Here is a 14,359-nt window from a genome sequence, read left to right on the forward strand (position 1 = left end):
ATATTCGAACGTAACCCCCATTCTGCAGACACTCCCAAAACCTCGAGAACCCGCGCGCAATGGCGACATCAACCAAAACCGAAATCGTTGTCTTCTTCGTGAAAAGTAAGTGACCCAAATCACCAGTGATTCAAGCATGTCTTGTATTGGGTTTGCTTTGATTCTTGATTCGTTTATATTTCGTCGTCAGCTTTTGGTGTTTGCATGACTGGAATTTTACTCTGTTTTCGTGAACTTTTATGTGCCAATTCACTTGGGGATTTTGAGATAGGGCTTATTTGATCGACCCCTTTTTTTGTGTTTCATGGGGTTTAATGAAGGTTTTGTATTTGATTTACCCCATGTCAAAGATTTTGCTTTGAAGGTTGTCTATGAATTACTGAGAATCAAAACCTGGTTTGATATATGGCATTGGGAAGTGTGTTTTTGATTTTATGTCCTTTGGTAATGTACAATTTTGAATTACTAAATTACTTCTGATTGGATAATCCGATGGTGCTGTTTGTTGATACGGAGGTGATATACATGTTGAATTCATAGGAGTAAATGAAATACATGTGACTATGTGAGCTTCATGAGGAAAGAGGGGTACTTTATTAGCTGTTATGGAACTACAGCCCGTAAATTCTTCGGCTTCTGAAATTCTTCTGTTATTTTGAGATTCTTTGTGGATATGACAAGGACCATTGTTACTCTTCTGGTTTTCAGAAAGTTGTGAGACATTCTCTTATGTATCTGAATATGCTAAATGTTCAAAAGCGTAACTAATTAGTCAGATCAATATCTAACTTTTTCGATTGGTTTCATGTCTTTTCAGGCTCAAAACATTAAGTCAGCTTAGGCTTCTAAGCATTTGATGATGCAGTTTTGGCTGAGCAAGAGATAAATAGAGAAGCAGCAAATCAAGGGAATAAACCAGTTTCGCTTCAAGAAATGTAATATTCTCCCTCCTTCTCCTTGTGTGTTAATAGTGTGTGTATTTAGACCCCTTAGCAAAAGACCTGCAAGTAGTTATCTTTTGATAGTGTACAGTCCAATCTGACCCTTTTCAGCACTGGTTTAGGTTGATAATTTCTGTTGGCTTAGAAAACAGTACGGAAAAGAAATAGTTGAATAGTTTTCTTGGTTGTGAATTCTGTATTTTCAAGCATTAAAGCTAACATGTGCTTTTGTGTGGTAACACAACTGCTACTGAGATTCCACCCATATACTGCCTAATACACAAGCAGAAAAATCTAAAACATCTTGGCATGTTTGTGCACCTTGGGAATGGAATGGAAGGGATGATCAATCATCCTCATTCCAAGTTTAGAGCTGAGGCAGTACTTATATGATTGTTTATGCAAATGTGATGTGTTTGTGGCTCTTATCACATTTCTTTGGTATTGTTAATATTGTAGGATGATTTCCAATTCAACTACAAAACAAAGAGGAAGGGGCCAGAATAAGCGTTTCTGGACAACCAAGGAGGATTCTGCATTAGTTGAATCTTTGCAAGGATTGTATCGTGACACCAAGTGGCGATCTGAAAATGGATTTAAGAATGGTTATTTGACCCAGGTAGAGGCTATGATGGAATCCAAAATGCCAGGTTGTGGAATACAGGCCTCTCCCCACATTGAATCACGAATTAAAACTTTGAAGAAAAAGTACTATGCCTTGGCTGAGATGTTATCTCAGAGCGGGTTTGGTTGGAATGATGATGAAATGATGTTGGTCTGTGAAAAAAGGGTTTATGATGAATGGATCCAGGTAAATCTACCTTTATGATTTTTCCCATAACACACACACACACACTTAATTTTTTTGAAGTACTGATTATATGTTCTTTAACATGTACTTGTAGAATAGAAAGTATGCAAGTGGATTGTATGGTAAGCCATTTCCATACTACTATACGTTGGGGGAGATATATGGAAAAGCTCGTGAAGTTGGTGCATATATTGATAATGCTGATGATGACCAAGAAGAATTTAGACAGAAGGATCAGGAGGCAAATATTGATCAAATTTTAGGCGTGAACATTGATGATGCCGCTGGAAATCTGAATCTGAATGTGGAATCACAATCTGAGGGGTCTGAAGAATTTGATGTATCATGCACACTTGGTACCCCAAGTGCCCAACAACGAAGACCTACACAAAGTGCCCCAAGTGTTTCAGATTATGGTCGTAGGGTGAAAGCAAAGGTTTTGGAGGAGATGAGTAAGAATGTAAGCACAATGTCCTCTAAGATTGATGCTTTTGTTAATATCTTTTCAATTGACAAGGAAGTGGCTGAATTGCAAGCAAAACTTGATAGCGAGTTGAACAAGATCGAAGGCCTTACTGCATTGCAAGTCTTTCGAGCCACAAACATTTTAGCTCGTCAACATGACCTGCTGAGAGTGTTCTTCGGCATGTCTGAGGAAAGAAAACAGACATATGTTACACATCTGCTGGAACATGGCGTATGATAAAACATAGGTTATATCGCATTTACTCCTTAGTTACATTGGAAGGGATCAAATCCTTCACCTATCATCCCCCCAACTCATTTCCCTTTCCTTCCTCACCATTTAGGATAGCAATCTACAGCCACAGGGGACATCTTCCATCTTCTTATCTAGGCAGGTATGATGATAATTTCTGACAAACCACATGGTTACAACTTATTTTGGTTGCTTAATATGACGGATGTACTTTTGGTTATACATAATCTATTTTGAGTTCCTGTATGCATTAGGAGATATTTTTTTTTTGCGACATTAGTAGTAATTTGCAGGTGAACTGTTTGTTCTCATGTGTGTGATGACAGCAAAGGCACACTCTTGCTGCAAAAATGGTGAACCAATGCAATATATCATAACTTCATATTCAGAGGCCCCCCAACGCTGTATGACAAAGTTAATGGTGGCTTTCATCTCATTAAATGGTTTGGCATGTGACATTAATGTTTCACTGTTTTAGGGCTGTTTTATACGTACTGAGTATTATAAAAATCTAGAGTCAAGAAGTTAAAAGTTGAAGTTTTTGAGTTATTTTATTTAGTGGGGTATATCGTGGACAATGACAAAATCTAACGACTCTTGACTTCAAAGTTACAATACTATAAAACTTGCACACCGTGAACAACGACAAAATCTAACGGCTCTTGACTTCAAAGTTACAATGCTATAAAACTTGCACACCGTGAACAACAATCGATATAAACGGTTCTTGAATCTATACTTGTGTACCAGATGTCTTTGTTTTTCGGTGTTATTGAGCTGCAAATTTGTGTTGTCTGAACAAGAAGAGACTCAGGAAAATGTCTGAAAATCACTATATATGATAGGGTACACTAAATCTTCTCCACATTTGGGTTCCTTTGTCATATTGTCAAAAGACGAATTCCTTTAAACGGTGGGCACTTTTTACATCTTACGTATGGTATAGTTGTTTCCTATTTCAAGATAAAAGAGTGAGATTTGGTTCATGAGTCACAAATGTGCACGGTTGGATTCAACATGCCTCACCATCAAAGCAGAACCACATTAGTATTCACATACAAATTTGCTGATCCTGGCGATCAAAAAGAAAAACTGAACGTAATTGCCAATTTTAGGTATCGACCACGACATGTTCTCATTCTTCTGCAAGACCATCAATTCTCTAACCTAACACACATCAATTCAAACCATCAATCTAACAAAGGGAAGAGAAAAGGTTCAACTTTTAGTTCATTGTATTTCCCAAAAAAGGTTCATTGATATCTTTGAAAGCCTATTCATCATCATTATGTTTAACAAAAATAAATAAATAAATGCAAAAGTGAGAGAGCAGGTAAAAGGTTAAATATGGAACAACAACACAAAATCCCCTAAAAGGGCCCAGTTTGCAGAGAATAAAGCCGAAGGAGACAAGAGGGTTCATAGGCTTCTGCAGAACTCACTTCCAAGTACGTGGCCTCTCTTGACCTCTGTTGTCGTGTAAGTCTTTAACCCCAACTGCCACCGGCGCGTCCGGTCGGTTAACTCGGTTCAGCCGGTCACCACTCTCGGACTCTAGCTCTCAACCTAAGGTCACTGCCACTTCCCGCTATATTGCACCACTCTACGACTCTACTTGCTTCACCGCCATGAATGTTCTACCTTCGAAAACCTTGATGGTTTCTGGGGTTACCCAAGATCATAGTTTTTGAGCGTGTGTTAGTGTTTTTTGGCTGCAAAGTTTTGGCTTTTTTGGGTTTCTTTGGGCTTTGTATTGGTGCTGAATTTGGGTGAGGAAACTAAACCCACCATTTTGGGTTTTGTTTGCATTGCATTGTGTTTTTCTGGGGTTTGGTTGTTTTTACCAATAACGTTGATCTGTTTGGTTTCTGTAAAAAGGTTGTAAAAGGGTCCTGGAAGAACATAAAAAGTATATAATCTTGAGATTTTTGTTGTTTGGAGTTTTTGGGTGTAAAGATCGAGGCTTTGTTTTTCTGAGACTGTTTGCTGAGAAAGGTTCATGCCTTGTTTAGTTTCTGAGAAGAAGTGGCCGAAATAAACAGTTTCGGATATGGGTTTTTGCTTGTTAAGCTCCTTCTGCTTTGTTTTGTTGAATTTTGGTTATGGGGGGGGGTTAGATGTTGTTCTTCTCCCTTTGTTTTTCTCTCGAGGACAATGCCGGGGGTTTAGTTTTCTTGGCTTTTGTTTATGTATGCGCGTGGAAGCTTGAAATTTATTGTTTTTTTTTTTTTTTTTTTGGCTTTTTGGGCAAGTGGGTAGTTCAGAAGCTTGATATTGTTCAACTTTCTCCGTCTTTGATGGGAATTAGAGGCTTGAAATTTCATTATGTGCTTAAGTTTGTGCTTCTATTTCATGATTCATTGTTCCAGGCTAATAATCTTTTCTGTTGCTGCTTGTTTTGAATTGTGTGTTGTTCTTAGATTACAACCTCCATAATGCAGAATGCACTTAAAGAGTATCTGGATTCTAAGATGAGCGGAAGCTTTGTGCAGTCTGATAACTTATTACAACATGATGCGCAGTATCAAGCTCTTGTGGCTTCCCTCTTGAATGGGAATGGGAACTTGGCAGGTACTATTTTTAAGGTAGCAAAGTTGAATGTGGGTCTGCTATCTGGCAACATTGATACAATTGTCTTATTTGTTAAACAACATGATAAACGAAGAATACTAACTGAAATTTCGGGCAAGTTCTCTAGTAGCAATATGAATTTGCCATTATGAATGATTACATGTTATATGTACCAGAGTAGCTTTCAACTTGTTTGAACCATCCGTGGCTTTATCGTGTATAATTCAGGCTCAAACTCTTCAATTGTAGATGGATCGTCAAAATTTCAGCAGACCTCACATTTGGATCAAAATTGCTCCCAGATGCATAAAAGGAAGCAAGAAGAGCAATGTGTTTTCAGTCCTCAGCTGGCATTGAAGGACCACAATCCAATTGTTAATGGGTTACGGCAGCGAAAGCATAAGAAATCTAGAATGGATCTCAATCAAGAGGCTGTTCTGAACGGGCATGTATTCCAGAAGATGCTGCAGAGTCAGAACTCTGCTGAAGGGGAAAGAGATCAGTTACATGCATTCTCTCAGCATAATGTGATACCAAATCAAGATCAGCAAGCTATTTTGAATGCTGCTCCACAGTTGGGAGTAGATAGAGAAAAGAAGCTGCAATGGATGAGACACCCAGTTCCACAACAGGAGATCGTGCATCAAGCAACTGCAGTGCACCAGCCCGGTGTTTGTTCACATCGGCTAATGCAGTACCTGTCTTATACTCGAACTCGGCCAATTGTTAGTTGATTGCTTAACCAATAACATAAGATTGCTATTTATTCATGAATTTCAACAATAGCTCACTTCATATATGTGATCCGTCTGTTAATTTCCTCCATTGTAGGACAATAACTTGGGCTATTGGAGGCAATTTGTGGCAGAGTTCTATGACCCCTGTGCCAAAAGAAGGTGGTGTTTGTCCTGCTATGATAAAGTTGGAGAGCATGCCCTTGGTATTTCCCTCCATGCAGCTATGGTCAGTTTTTATTTTGTGCTACATGTATCCATTGGCCAATTGGTACTCTCTAATCGTGTCACCCGTACATTTTTTTTTTGTTCAGCGGTTCTATGGTTTTATCGTTTGTTAACCTATGACTATTTAATTATAACATCTTTTAATTTGACTGCGCCAGACTCTTCTCCATTCCGTTTGCCCATAAAATTTAGAACGCTTGTCCTTTGCTCCAATTTTTTATTTGTTTATTTGTTTATTTATTTTTACAGTTTTGCTAATGTTGTTCTGCCAGGTATCATCATGGCCGTGTAGCCTATGTAATTGTCAATCAGGGCGGGGATTTGGTAAACAATATCCATTTTCAATTACTAAATCTTTTTTTTTGAACATCTGGACTTTTTGTAACATATGTTGTGAATTGGTCCTTTAACACTTGGCAGAGGTGAGTTTTGAAGTGCTTGCAAGGCTAAGTAAAATAACATTCGAGGGTGGTGTAGTTGATGAACTCTTGTTCCTGGATATGCCTCGTGAGAGTAGATTTTCTTCAGGAATATTAATGCTGGAATGTGGAAGAGCAGTTCAAGAAAGTGTCTATGAGCAGCTTCAAGTTGTGCATGAAGGTCGACTTCGAATAATATTCTCTCCTAATTTGAAGGTCAGCCCACTCTGTATAAACTTGGTGGTTTATTGTTATTTATAGCTCCTTTTATCTTGTTTATTGTTCTTTTACGGTGGTGCTATAAATGCCAAGGTTTTTTTTTTTTCAGATATTGTCCTGGGAATTTTGTTCACGCTCTCATGAAATTTTTCTTCGTCGAACTTCTGTTGCACCTCAGGTACCAGTTGTCTTCAGTATTCTAAAGTTTTTGTATCTTTTGAAGTTGTAGAATCCTATTTAGCCACTCCTTCTGTGGGAGACTTGTAACTTTGAGTCATCAATTATGTCTTATGCCTAGGTTTCTGAGTTGCGTAGTGCTGTGCGGAATTATCAGTGCTCTATTGATGATAGAGGATCTAATGGAGTTTCATCCCAAGATGTACAAACTTGCAATAAGTAAGAACTAATTGTTTCTCTTCTTATGTTCAAAGTCAGATGATTGTTTCCCTCAAGTTTTGCTTAAATGAATTGGCATATTTTGTGACACTTGGTGGTGAGTAGTACTTGCCATATTCTTTCTTGCTTCACGATGTTGCTATATGCTGGTTCAAGCTTTTCAAGAACTCTCATGTTTGGGATTAGCTGGAGTAGTTATAGTTATTATTTATAAAGTAAAAATAAAAAAATAAAAAACTTTTTTTCCAGTAAGAACTCCATCATGATAGGTAACTTAAATCTAATTCTTTATTTATATTACTGTAGGATCCTGGAAGCAGGAGGACAAATTGAAAAAGCTTTGGGTCTACATGAAGTCGATCATTTGGGATTTTCTAAGAAGTATACCCGGTTCTTGCAGGTACATCTAGACTTCATATTTCTTTCAACTTCAGCTAAATAATTAGTGTTCCAAGTGTTTACAGGTTCTCGTGATTTGATTAACAGATAGCTGATGTTGTTGATAGTATGAAAGATCTAATGACTTTATGTCATAATAAGGGCCCTAGCCCAATTGGTACGTGACAACTCCAGATTTTGTTCATGGGGCATCTCCTGTATTCTAGTTTCAGTTTAATCCTGGGTTTTCCATGTATGGTGGTTGTGTCACTTTGAAAATCGCTAGTTGACTAACTGCTTAAATGTTTATCTGTAGAGAGCCTGAAGAGTTACTGCAGAGGAACTCCTACCAAGCTCCCAAAAAAGAAAATAAAAGGAAAAGATGAAAAAGAGAGTGCTCAAGGTCTGTCGAAAGACGCTAATAAGTTGATGGCTACATCATGTGGTCTAATAAGAAGTAATGCAAATCAAAGCTGCTCATCTATCGATACTGAAGGTTTCTCAAATGTCCCAGAATATAACCCCATTGCTAGCAGAGATAGCAAGTGGCAAACGAGTTTAAACCAGTACGCTTCACCAATTGAGGGTCCTAAGACCTCAAATTCAGGACTGTACAAGAATTCAGTGGGAAATGGCTTGTTAAATTCAAATTCTTCTGTGCAGCAGGATCCTGTGCAGAACTTAATACAGGAATTTATGAACAGCCAAGCAGTGAATAGGCATGGTAGGGATGAAGGCAACTGGGGAAGAGGTAAAAGTTCAGCTGTAGACTTGACATCAGGAGTTTTGGGCCGCCCAGCAGCAGAAGCTGCCCTAGGAAATGTGTTGGGCAGTGTGCCAGTGACAACGCATCATTCTCACTCGAATCCTGCCTTGATTAGGAACTTGTCTGAAGTGGGTGGGAATTTTCATGGGAAGCTTTTATTACCGGAATCAGGCTTCAGCAGGTCTAATGGTTATCATGATCACAGTAAGTTTTATGGCAATGATAATGGCATGAACTATGGTTGGAAGGCGTGACTAGTTGGCTGGGTTATGTGAAGTTTGTACAGATCTTCAGGTGCAGATTTTATCTTCTTCTTTTTCTACTATTCCCTGATGTGATCAGTGGATGCTAACCCACTTCCAATGGCCATTTTGAGTTCTAGTTTAGGATGAGTTCCAACCTCATGTAATGACTTTATGACAACCCAACTACTTATGCAATATATACATATATCTAATCATATTAGGTTATCTTTCTAGATCCTTATGCTTGGGTTGTTTCTGGATTTGCTGTTGATTATTTCCTTTTTTTTCTTTCTATTGCATATCATGTAAACATAGGTTGTCAGAGCTGGGTAGGACTGGGCCTGGGAATGACACAATTAGTACTGTGGGCAGTTGTACGCTTACAATTTACCATTCTAATGAATATATGAACAAATAAAATCTGGAAATATATTCATGTTAATTGGAAAGTTGTGCTCAACTAATTCCTGTCAAACTTTAATATATTGGTTATTGGTCAGTGCTGTTACATTTGACAGGAATATGAATGCTGCTTGCACTTCTCTGACATTCAATTCAACACTACCTTTTACCACACAGCAAAACTGCAAATTTGCAATAATAAAACTCTCATACAAGGCAGAAGCTACAGATTGTTGACACAAGCATTCAAAATCTTACTAGTCATTAACAAATGAACAGTTAAACAAAGATATACATGGGACGTACACATTTCTATGTTTACATACGGAGGGTCCAAAAGAAGCACTAACTAAATTTGCTTTCTTTTGAAGACAGACTATCTCTATATGGCATAACTTCCTATCTAAAAGGCGAAACGCAAACTAAAACTGCTTCAACCTTTCTCTAAATTCACTAGGGTATATAACTACAGAGTCTAAACAGAGACCGCCTTTGGTGTGTGTACAATCAATCTGGGTCATCGAGAGTTTAATCTTTGTTGCTGTGTTTGGGTTTTCCACAACAAAGTCCCCAGCATGGTAGTGATTCCATTTCCCAGGTTCAGTTAAAAAGCACTCGGATGAGGCATACTGACCTTCTGAAGTCCAAAGTTGGAACCTCACTGGTTTTCTGTCCCAGCCATGTACATGCTGAGTGTTGCAAACACGGCGGCCAAACCTCTTCTGAGAAGAGCGTCCCAGCTGTAGCCTAAAAAACAGGCTGTATTTTCCAGCTGGAAATGGGAACTCAACCTCCCCATCTACCTCAAACCACCATATTTGCTGAAGATATGCAACAGTGCTAAATCTGCAATGAAGCAAAGAAAAATTCACTTAGTCCCAAGAATAGTTTAAGTGCACAGGTAATAAAGAACACTACTCAGAAAACTAGAAGCACAAATATGAATCAAGAACCACGCGGCTAGGGCATCACAGCCACGACAGAAGTACGCATTAAGATGCATTCTATTAGTGAAGAGCATGAAATTGAGCACCAGAAGACAAAGATATAATCACCATACACATCATTCTTGTATGTTCATCATTTAGGTTTCAGCCTCTAATTTATTTTAGACACATTGTGTAATGGCAATCAACTTGGAAAGCCACCAGCCAATGTCTTTGCAAACAAATTGAAAAGGTTTGAAGTTGGATACTTCAAACTTTCCTTAATAACAGAAGCTTTTTATTATCTGAAGAGTTCTAATATTAGATGTTTCATTAGTCCTGGCATGCCTTTGTGAAAATTTAAATAAGCTCAGACTCAGGCAGAGACTAGAGCAGTAGGTATGAATTACGAGCCACCAAATTACATACCATCGTTACTTCACTACAAACTTTGATTATAGCAAAGCATCATGCATGAAACTTGAAATATTACTGAAATAACAATAAGGGTTTTACCCCATATAAAAGACACCTACTGTGGATAATTCGAGCAAGCAAATCAAACGCAACAGTTGGACGTTCATCAGCAATCTCTATAACATACAAATTTTCCCAAATTCACTGGAATTTCATTTAAGTAAAACCAAAAGAAGATCAGCAAATCTCACCTAGATTCTTCAGTAGGAATATGATTCCAATACCTCCGATCATCAATTCCGGTGATTGCTAATCCCTTTGACGAAATCGACAAGCAAGCAGATCCTGTGCTCTTATCCAGCCAAACCGTCTGCACCCAACACAAGAACAATTTCAAACACCACACAAAAAAAAAGGGCCAGAACACAAAACAATCCAGATCAACTATTCACACATGTTAGTTTGATGACCAAATCAAACACCAAACAGTAGAATTTCACACCTCAAATCATCAAAATATCTATAAAAAAAATATCTAAATATCTAAACTTTGGATACCAATAAACTGTTCTTCCCAGAAACCAATCAAGACCCACATCACAAATCAATCAAAGACTCAAACTTTCCTTATTTTCCAGGCACCCAAAACCAAAATCAATCCAAACAAAACATAAAAAAACGAATATGAACACACACCTTGGCTCCCCCATCAAAAGTGTTAGGCCTACAAAGCCTCTCATACACATCTCTCTTCCCCAAATCTCCCAACCCATCACCAAAAACCTTCTTCACAATAATCTGATAATTACTAGGCAACTTCGCCTCCCAAATGAAATCAGCCCACGACGCCCCACGAAAAGCCCGATTCATTTTGGCCAGTTTACAAATCTCCGGCGGGTCCAAGTACCCCATAATCTCCGCCGCGCAGCTCTCCGGCAAGTCCCCAAGACCGGGCTTCGCCGGCAGAGGCGAGCACCCAACTGGGTCTGCCTTGAAGAACGAGAAGCCGGAACCCATAGTCAGAAAAGGAGAATCTTTGGATTCAAGAAAAACAGAGCAGAAGGAAAAACAGAGGAGGTGGTTTTAGACTTTTAGATTTTGGGAAAATCCGAAAAAGATAGAGAGGTTTGTGATTAATGGTGAGATGGGTGTTGTGGGAGGGGGGATGGGGCTTTTATTTGTGAGCTGTTTTGATTTGGGTAAAAATTGGGAGGGTTGGTTTGTTTCTCTGTGTGGGAATATGAATACAGCGATGTCTGATGTGGAACGAAACCAGGGGAGGAAGGAAGACTAGAACATCATATTGGTGTTATTTTAGATCCTTTTTCTTTCTCAATAAAATAGTGGGATAGCTGTGGACTTTCGGTTGGTGGTCGGAAAGGGAGCCAATCCTGGTTTTTGGAATTTTCGGATTTTTTGAGTCGGATTATTTCTACCACATTGAACTATATTTGTCGATTTGAAGTCGGAGAATAATCTACGGTTAACATCTCTGTGAGCATGAATATTTTGATTGGATTATTTACTCGTTTAAAAGTCTCTAATCACAACTATCCAGCACGCAATCGATAGTTAAGGGGTGTGTTTACGTCTAAGTGAATTATGATTAAATTTTTCTAATTTAACTAGATACCAATCTAATCGAATTTGGTAGGTAAATCCAACACGATATAATCGGATATATGTAATTAGATTGGATCTGATAATGAACTATGAGCTATCTTTTTTAGGCGATCAACATGTTAGAACTGGTGAAGATGATACCGCTGACATATGATGTTTTGCGTTAATATCGAAAGACGATAGTTCCGAGTCAGCACTAAGATCCTTGTAGCCAATTGTTAAACTAGAATTCACCAGCTATGTTGGATGATCTTTCAACGATATGTATTCCATGTGTGTCATCCCAACATCATTTGTTTCTGAATGTCGCGCGAGATGATTTGGGTGAAGGAAGCAGTATTGCATTGGTTTATGAATTAAACAACTAATCCACTACGGGTCTGGACAATCAACAAAACATTGGATCCGTTTATAATTATGCAATTATACTAAGCGATAGGTAAGTAAATCATTAATTATGTGTAGTTGTGTATGCCGCTAAACCAAAATAAACAAACGAACAAGGTCAAAAAAAGATTCAAACCTAGTACACTAGTGAATTAACCAAATATATCTTTGCTGATACGTTTTCACTATCTTATTCTCATTGTGCTTCTTTTCCATGCAATCCTTGCTTTCCTCAATAGCATCAATCGCTAAATTAAACAACTCTATCGGAACTACTCAACTCAACTCTTGTTCCATCTTCGAACGAAAAAAAAACTAAACTCTTGTAGTCTTGTTCATCAATCGACACATAGTTTTAGGTCGGCTTAACCATCCCTCATCTAAATCCAAATTTGAGAAAACTAATATTACAGAGTTGTGAGTCATGCTCCTCGTGGCGCACATATAAATGGAAAGAATCATCTCATACCAATCGATCAACGATGTTCAACTTTCTATTTTTGTATGGATTCAAACAAAACGAGTAGCTGGTGGTCAAGTCATTCACATACGTGGACTAATCATCCAAAAGAATAAAGAATTTAGGGAAATACATGGACCAATGAAAATGTTGTGATTGAGAGAAGAAAGAAAAAAAGCACATCCAAACTCGACGTGGATATGAGTCAGCTTGTTGAGGTGCAATGCTCATCATACTTAGTCGTCCATGGAGGTTTTCCTCGTCACCATTCTGATATGGTCTGCGACTCCAGAAGGGTTCTTTCAGTGGGATAAGGTTCGACGTCGTTGAGGGAGAAGATGGAAACAAAGAGTATCGAAAGCCGAAAGGCAAAGAGAGTACGTAGGGCCGACCATCCACTTCTCTAATTATATTTTGTGTTTGATTTGATTCGTATTTAGTTTGTAATCAACTGATTAATCATTAGTTAATTGGCAGCTATTGGCAAGGTTGCAATCCAAGTTGTAATATTGAACTTGATTGAAAGAACAAGTGGATGTCTTTTATATGTTTAAGTCTAATTGAAGTTATGCATGTAGTATGCAAGAGCAATGCAATTCTAAATACCTAATTAAGCTAGCTGTGTTAGATAGTGAAATAGTTATTTGCATCTTCCTCCTAAGATAACATACTGCACTAATTTCACGTACAGCAATACTCATCAAGAGCTCTACGATAAAGAGTGAATCTATGTTGCACGGACACTCCACACTCCTGGAGTGTCGGAGTGTCCGCTCCACACCCCTGGAGTGTCGAAGTGTCGGACACTCCGACACGCCGACACGGCAGAATACGTGTCCGAAAAAGTTGACTTTTCAGACACATCTCCGACACGTTGACCGGGCCAGACACGGCATTGCGACACGCCACGTCAGCGTTTAAAGGTTAATTTTCTATTCATTTTATATTAGATCAATTATGGAATAACAAGTTTGGATGAATTATGGATATGATAATTATATTAGTTCATCTTCTTGTCTATTAGGTGCTACTGTGCTTGAGAATATTGTCCTGTTTGAAAACAAGCTACTGCTCAAGTTTGTTTTTCTTTAATGTTATGTTTTAGGTGTTAGAGGTCTGCTACTTTTAATGTTATTAGTTATGCACTTGACTTATTTCTTATGGTTATGAAATAGATTGAATTTATAACTTTATTTGGTAATGCAATGAACTTATTTCATATTTTAGTATATTTTTTATTTATTAAAAATACATAAATATATATTTTGTTTGTCGTGTCCAAGCCGTGTCGAAAACTTACTTTTTGAGTTTTGTCGTGTCGTCATGTCGTCGTGTCGTGCCGTATCGTGTCGCCGTGTTCGTGTCCGTGTCCGTGCAACTTAGGAGTGAATGGAACATAATGATCGAGTTAGTCCATAAGCTTTATGCGTTTTCCTTATATTTCTGCAATTTTCATTCAATAATCCATGGTTTCTAACAAGTACGAAGTAGAGTATGTTAGAATCCGATCATTCTTACAAATAACAACACAAAACGTGCGGACGGTTTAAATTCAATAGAAATATTTTCTCTAACCTACGATATGAAATTATTGATTAGATGAATAATGCCTAAATGGGTGGTGGCTAGCTTAATTATAATACTTTCAAGAGTTACTTTCAAAGGTTTGTTTTAAACCATTAGAGTCTATTAATCAACTTACAACTTGACCATATGGC

At 38.1% G+C, this 14,359-nt stretch overlaps 2 protein-coding genes across 3 annotated transcripts; one reads left to right on the top strand and one right to left on the bottom strand.

Moving 5' to 3' along the window:
* Nucleotides 1-59: 59 nt before the first annotated feature.
* Nucleotides 60-8,435, top strand: LOC101298027. Its single transcript, XM_004300709.1, has 14 exons — nt 60-105; nt 866-935; nt 1,401-1,752; nt 1,847-2,449; nt 4,891-5,041; nt 5,270-5,766; nt 5,873-6,004; nt 6,276-6,327; nt 6,424-6,638; nt 6,751-6,819; nt 6,940-7,037; nt 7,344-7,437; nt 7,524-7,593; nt 7,732-8,435. Exons 1-14 carry the CDS (start codon nt 60-62, stop codon nt 8,433-8,435), a joined length of 3,153 nt encoding a protein of 1,050 aa, XP_004300757.1.
* A 628-nt stretch (nt 8,436-9,063) lies between these two features.
* Nucleotides 9,064-11,434, bottom strand: LOC101296378 (F-box protein PP2-A12-like). Of its 2 annotated transcripts, none has more exons than XM_004298718.1 (3): nt 10,868-11,434; nt 10,456-10,541; nt 9,064-9,674 (listed from the first exon to the last, which is right to left on the bottom strand). In XM_004298718.1, the coding sequence occupies exons 1-3, from the start codon at nt 11,186-11,188 to the stop codon at nt 9,251-9,253; spliced, it is 831 nt and encodes a 276-aa protein (XP_004298766.1). In that variant the 5' UTR covers nt 11,189-11,434; the 3' UTR covers nt 9,064-9,250. The 2 variants fall into 2 exon arrangements, with proteins under 2 accessions (XP_004298766.1, XP_004298765.1); XM_004298717.1 differs by having other exon boundaries at nt 10,423-10,541.
* Nucleotides 11,435-14,359: the final 2,925 nt, after the last annotated feature.

The sequence above is a fragment of the Fragaria vesca genome, linkage group LG5 (genome assembly GCF_000184155.1).
Source record: "Fragaria vesca subsp. vesca linkage group LG5, FraVesHawaii_1.0, whole genome shotgun sequence".
Taxonomy (NCBI): Eukaryota; Viridiplantae; Streptophyta; class Magnoliopsida; order Rosales; family Rosaceae; genus Fragaria; species Fragaria vesca.